This window comes from Limulus polyphemus, unplaced genomic scaffold, assembly GCF_000517525.1.
Source record: "Limulus polyphemus unplaced genomic scaffold, Limulus_polyphemus-2.1.2 Scaffold2833, whole genome shotgun sequence".
Taxonomy (NCBI): Eukaryota; Metazoa; Arthropoda; class Merostomata; order Xiphosura; family Limulidae; genus Limulus; species Limulus polyphemus.
Window position 1 is genome coordinate 5,537 of NW_013668443.1, and position 7,287 is coordinate 12,823.

The window sequence follows — 7,287 nt, forward strand, 5'->3', positions numbered from 1 at the left end:
TACCATAAGGTGGAACATCCAACATCTTGCTTCGATCCAATAATCTTTAGGCAGTCAGGAGTCTTCCCAACTGACAACGGATAATGATGAGGCTTTGAGATTAAGTGATAATGATACACATCCTCATGTATCATAGCATTCTGCTCTACACTTCTTCTAAGAATGCATGCATTTATGGACTTTTTGGAGGAAGATGAGAGCATCTCATAAACACCAACAACATCTCAGTGGTAAGAAATCCAGTAACCATCATTTAGTTATGATGGTGATGTGAAAGTGGTGAATCTCCAAGTGTTTAATATAGAACTAAGTGATCCATAATGCCAAATGGAAAGGTCAAAGTTTAGGGTCACATAAAAAAATAGCTACATAATAGATGATCTACAGAAGTTGCATTGCTGGTGATTGTTGAACCATGCCTTACAGAAGGAGAAGAAATTAACAGTAGTAGAAATTTCAGCTGTGGAAACTGCTCCAAGACAACCTCCAGGGTTTGTGACAGCCACTGTGGTTCCAGATGAGACAAAAATGCTTCCAAGGTCTACTTGTCATGGCTGCACAGCAACAGCAGTGGGAGTCCAAAATGTACCAAAAGTACAGGGGGAAGGAGCTCTGCTTCAAGACAGTCTGAATGGTACTTGTGCTTAACAATCCTAATATGTTAGCAAAATAAGGAAGAATGATGACAAGTTATAGTTGCAGCAGCTCCAGCTAGTATAACCCTTTATGGACCAGAGGGTTATCACCAATATTCCTTATTCTGTTTGTTATTATAATGGTAATCCTTGTATGAACTTTCTATACAGTATCTTGTTTCTGTCATACTTTTTCATGTTGTAAAGTGTCAATACTTGTAGTTTAACAGCTTTAGAAAACAAAAGTTTCTATTTTTATTATTGATCAGAAAATTCCATTTTATGCATCTCGCCAGTTTTAACTCATTTGATACCTATTAATTAATTTATTTCAATATTTTATTTTAGTCACTGAAGCAGTAAACTTCCCATTAATAAGTCATATAAACACTACATGAATGCTAGATTTATTAGTTAACTACAACCTCACCTTTACCTTTGGTCAGGCATCATAGCATTGGTAAAGATCAATGTTTATCTAATAAATACTAAAGAAATTCATGAATTTGTGTTGCTTAAATACAACAAACCTTAAGAATATCAAAAAAAAGTAAAAATAAAATCTGTAAGATCTGTGGTTCATAACTAAGTGTTCAAAATATTATGTTAAGATCTACCTTGCCAATATGTTGACAAATCACAAGTTACTGTTAAAACCACTTTATTTCTCTTTATTTTAAATGACAGTTAGATAAGTACCTCCTCTATCTGCTGCTCTTAGCTTTAGGCTCTATCTATTTTCACATCTGAGCTACATTATGAATGCTTACACTCCCACTATCACACACAAAAATGAAATACTATTAGTAATGAAATCACTGACAGATAAAGAAAATGTGAAAACAGGATATAGGTCATTATGATTCCAGGGAATGATAATTTTTTTTTTGTTCTTTTATTATTTACTATTGTGGAATACACTAAATATATTTTTCAATAATCATTGACTTAGTGTCACTTAGTTTGTTCTTTTACATGGACACCAAGCAGAGATTCTTGTGGCCACCAGAAGTGCAAGAATCTTACTCAACCTTATTTATCAGGTGCTTCAAGAAGCTACCATTTTAGCCAGTTAACACAAACTTAATTCTGTCAAATAAGAGTGGAAATGCTAATGTCTAAACTGACTAAGACTAATCTGTACTTTTTATGGATGCAGAAATGTCAACATGCATTCTGATCCATGAAGCTTGTTTTGGTTGAAGTACCAATGCTGGCTTATCTTTGTCAGGTTTACCCATTTATCTTTGATGTAGGTAATACCAATACTGGAATTTGAGCAATTTTGTTACATGTACAGAACTGTACGGAGAGTATAATAGTGTAACACATAAAAAGAAGAAACTGCTTGTAGTTGTAGTACCTGTCAAACATTACTGCTACTATTTGTATGTTAAAAGAGTTCACCATGTGTTACTCAAATTGGCTGATAAACTTCAAAAATCCTGTACACATGCAAATGAAGCATCTTGCCAGCCTAGATGATCATGCATATTTTTATAATAAAAACGACATGGATACTAAACAGTTGGCAAGGCTATTTCAGCAGTATTGATGATGAATCATATACAAGGTGATACTCCTTTTGGATGCCACATGTGACCAGATTGGAACTTCGAGAAAAGTAGCTGAAAGATCTAGACTGAATCTGGCTTCTACTAGTCATTTAGCAATGTCACAAACTGGCAAATGTAGTACTAATGTGTATGACATATGGCACTTGTATGGTGAGTTATGAGAGCAGAATAGTATGTTTCATCATTGTTTTGTATGACCGAGATGTGGTAGCCAACATAAGATGAAGCTGTTGATTCTCAAAGTTACTGTTTAAGTTTACATAACGGAAGGAGTAAAGGACACCAAAGAGTGTTGAGCACTTTTGCAAATGCATAGAAATGGTGTGTGTATGTATCCACATAAAAATGTTGGATGATGGTGTAGACATTGTACCATGTGTTGCCCAGAGGAAAAACTGATCATATCAGGGAAAACTCCAGGAGTGTTGCTGTTCTTCTCTTGAGAGAATCTCCTTGATATAATAGTCTTCTGCCTAAAACCAAGACAGGTATTTGGTGTGTGTTGTAAATTACAGATTACTTTACAATGGTTAATATGTTTATCCCTCTCAGTCTACCATATGTGTATTTTTATGTGACTAACTCTGAGGCCCAGCATGGCTAGGTGGTTAGGGCACTTGACTCGCAATCTGAGGTTTACAGGTTAAAATCCCCGTTCCACCAAACATGCTTGCCTTTTCAGCCATGGGGGCATTATAATGTAATGATCAATCCCACTATTCGTTGGTAAAAGAGTAGCCCAAGAGTTGGTAGTGGGTGGTGATGACTAGCTGCCTTCCCTCTAGTCTTACACTGCTATATTAGGGACGGCTAGCACAGATAACCCTTGTGTAGCTTTGAGCAAAATTCAACATAAACAACCCAACTGTGACCTACCTATGATCGTTTGACTCTGAGAGCTTCTGCAAGAACTTCTTGTTGCAGTAAACAAGTAATAAATAAATATAATTAACTTAGTTATATGAACTTATAAGTGAAAGGAAATACAAATGCAATAAGATAATAGGATGTCAGTACACTATACATCAAAACCTTTATTGATGGCTTCAACCATATATACTATTTGTTAAGAATAGAGTACCATAAATTTTACACATTTACAACAATAGTATTTATCTTGCATGAAGAATTCTAGAAAATTTAGCATCTTTGGCATAATTAGATACTGGTGCTAAACTTTTGGAATTCTTTCCAAACTTTGTCTGCTCAGGTTTAGTTTTCTTGAGACTTTTAATTTTTCTGGTTTGAAGTTTACCGAAATCTTGTCTCTTCATATGAATCCTTCCCACTGTGGATCCTAAGGCAGTTTGTTTGACATTTTTCTTTTTCTTTGGCTGAAAGACAATACATTAATAGACATGAGGTTTCAAACCTAAAGATTTAATGAAATGACTAATTATAAAGAATGTGAAGAAAACATATCTATAGTCAAGTGTGGTTTTAATCATTCATGCTAGTCCTCAAGGATCTCAATTTCTCTGCCAGGTTAAGAATTTTAATATTACTGCAATAAGTGAAGATGTGGATGATGCTACAATACTTTCTTGATGTTAACCCTCTCAAAACAGGCGCGGCTGAATCGCCCGAGTTTGTGACCCCAAATTGATCTTTAGGAGTTTCCAAGCTTTCAGTACACATTACAAGTCTCTTGTAGACAAAAATCAGAATTTTTAATGAAGCATTTTTAATAAAAATTTCTCCATGAATATATGGAGTCAAAGTATTGACTGCTTCAGGTGCAAAGTGATTATAATGTTAAGATTAAAAATACTTTTGTTCATCTAAAAAATGTCAGATTTCATTTGCATAATCTCTAAATCTTCATAAATGAATTTTAAACTTTTTTTTCACTTTATATCTTATTTTCTCTACCCTAACTCTGTACTAGGTTGGTCCATTTGACTGACCTTATATATATCAAACAAAAACGAAATAAATCTGAATTACCTATTTTTTCTTTCTAGAATGACTTCAGAATGTAATACGAAACTAAATTTGTTGATACTAAGCCGCTTAACGCTTGTAAAAGTATACAACCGTTTCTACTTAAATTTGATTGATTTATTGCCCTTTGAACCTTGTCTTAACTAATAATCCCACCAAACAATTTGTAAATCACTCTGTGAATGTGTAGCTTAAGTTATTCTGTTGAAATATATAATACCCTGCTTGCAAACATACTTCCTTACTACTGAGGGGAGTTGTAAATAAATCAAGAAAGAAGGGAGACATAGAGAGCAAATGTTACAATTCTCATACTAGGGTGAAATTGGGGATTTTTTAAAAATATTTTCTTATATAACTAAGACCTTAAAAACCTATATAACATTAAAATTTGTTTTATTAACTATATTTTGATGCCAAGTTTATTTGTATACAGTGACAACAAAGTAGTGTAATTAAATTTTGAATGTAACATGCAGAAAAGGGTACTCATAATGAAAGAGTTAAATTCATTTGAAGAAAGGTTAACAAACAACTAAAGTGGATCAAGAAAGAAAAATAACCTCATTATAGTAAATCAAATATTTAACGATTCTTTATCAACTTGTGTTTACAGAAGATACAATATCAATAAAACTTTACAGCTCACTATAAAGATTCATTTACCTATAGTAGTTTTTTTTTAAACTCACAGTGTCTTGTTTTTAAATATTTTATAACAGTGGTTATTACATATCACTAAACAGGGATGAGGACAATCAAAATGTATGGTGTTATCAAGTCAGTTTTACTTACCTTGAGAACTGACGGTTGTTTCTTTGCTAACTTGAACATGTCTTCTGATGCAAGTTTAGTGCGTCTAACAGAAAGATTCATACGAGGTCCCATTTCTACAAGCTCAATTCGTGGGATCTTTGTACCTGATTTTTTCATTAATATTCTACCCAGGTAAGCAATAACATGAATAAAAGTTTAAATACTGTGGGGTATACAGTCCATATTCATAACATTATTACAGATATTAATATTTTCTTAAGATAATTTTGAAATTGTAAATACAAATGGTTATAAATTTTCTTTCTGTGGACCATGATTCAAGGATGGCTCTATTTATCTTAATTCTTTCCTACTTAGTGTAGGAAACATCTCACAAAATGGCTACTTCATACAAATATTACATGCTGTAAACTTAGATTGTTTAGTTATCATAACAATTTTTACTCGGATTATATAAATATTCTTTAAAATACAGAAACCCTTTATATATTATTTTATTTCAAGATTGTTTCTTAGAAAATATAATATGTAAAGCTAAAAACATCTTTTTCATTCAACTTAAGTGTTAAATAAACACATTTCATGAATTTAAAATAAATAGGTAAAATTATTTAGAAATTAAATTCAGTTTATATAATTGATGAGAATGAATTATTTAAAACAAGGCTATTCCCTACTTTAAAACTAAGTTAAGCAAACAGGTAAACATTATCCTTAATTACTAGTGTGCTACGTTATTTCAAAAGAAAAAAATGTAGAATTACCTATAATTACGCCAGTAAATCATGTCTTCAACAGCAATGAATATTATCACATGTTCTAAGCCTTGCAAACGAACACGGCTGATCTCTTGTCCTCGAAAAAAATCTGAAATGCATTCAGTAAATAATACATCCAAATTTCAATCCTAAAACTGATAATAGAAAAGAAACATTATGTAATAATTAATTTTCCCATGAAATCACCATTTCTTAAATGGATATGACAAGCACATAAAAATCGCATTGTAAAAGACACATCAAGGGACATTATTCTTATTAGTTTACAGGTATGAATGCAATTCCAAATAATCTTGTTTTTTTTGTAATTTCAAATTAATATGAATTCAATCTACTCTGGGGGAATTGCCTGAAAGGAGGAGGGAGACTATTAATTTTAACTGCTAACCAATAAACTGAAATTATACCCACTAGTCTGATGCAACAGCAGTGAAGTTTCACAGTGGAGGAAAAAAAATTACAATTTCTCAAGCTTTCCATAATTTTAAAAAGTGTGAAAAATGTTAAGTTCATTAACATTTTTAGCAAGTTTCAAAAACTAATAAGAGTTTTGACTTAGTATTTTTGTTTTGGTTATACATGTTCATTTATATGTACTAAAATTATAAAAAGTAATCATTCTAGTAAAATGAATAAATGATTGAATCAAATATTCTAACTGCAGTATTAACAGTAATTGGTATCATGCTTTTCAAAAATAATTATTTTAAAGGGAGGCAAAGGGATTCTTGAATTTCAAAACACATAGATCAAGAAATCAAGTAATTTGGGTTTTGAGAGAGACAGCAGCTTACAAAAAAAAAAAAAAAAAGATTTCATTTTCAGGTTACCTCAACATTTCAATTTTGTATTGCAAAAAGTTCAAGCTCATTTATGTATCCTTATTATGACACCATTCATACCTAAAAATAAGTTTTTCAGTCTTTGATAATCTGGCTCAGTTTCAAAAGTTTCTCCTGCAAACAACAAGACTGGTTTGGTTCCTACAGGAATTTTTGGACCCTAAAGGTATTAGAAAAAACTTTATAAGAAATAAATAATACAACTGTTAAAATATTTGATGAAGCATCAGTTACTTGTTTTGAAAGTTAAAAACAAACTTTCTGATTATATCAAAACCTTAACAGCTATTAAAAGAGAAAAAATTTTAAAATACATTTCTAATCAAGGAAGATTATCCGGAAAAGCAAATTCAAAATGAATAACTCTTACATCCTGAAGGTCTAAAAACTGTAATCATAAAATCAGAAGAACCAAAAATAAACACCATATTATTATTATTAATGTTTTTATATCATTGAGGGCTTTCAAAACTGAGACATCACAACATAAAATTGAAAACACATAACTCTAAAGACCACAAAAACTGAAAAATATTTGTATATATAAAATTACTATACATTTCAGTTTTATCCTATCTTAGTGTATGGTAATAACACAAACTTCAGTGCCAAATTTAAACTGACATATTCCAAATATCTTCCTATCCAATAAGTATGTAGTCAAAATGTTGACTGTTTAACATCCTCATTTAAGATCCTTCATTTATATCACAGTTCAGGTGCTAGCTCTTTG

At 31.5% G+C, this 7,287-nt stretch overlaps 1 protein-coding gene across 2 annotated transcripts in view; it reads right to left on the bottom strand.

Annotated features, from left to right (window-relative positions):
* Positions 1-3,212: 3,212 nt before the first annotated feature.
* The window catches only part of LOC106468017 (ribosome production factor 2 homolog), a 60,893-nt gene continuing 56,818 nt past the window's right edge, over positions 3,213-7,287 (bottom strand). For both annotated transcript variants that reach the window (XM_013928412.2, XM_022396310.1), the window contains exons 6-9: positions 6,615-6,714; positions 5,698-5,800; positions 4,952-5,096; positions 3,213-3,546 (exon numbers count right to left, since the gene is read on the bottom strand). In XM_013928412.2, coding sequence (XP_013783866.1) covers positions 3,325-3,546; positions 4,952-5,096; positions 5,698-5,800; positions 6,615-6,714 — 570 coding nt within the window. In that variant the 3' untranslated portion in view covers positions 3,213-3,324. The remainder of the gene's footprint in view (positions 3,547-4,951; positions 5,097-5,697; positions 5,801-6,614; positions 6,715-7,287) is intronic.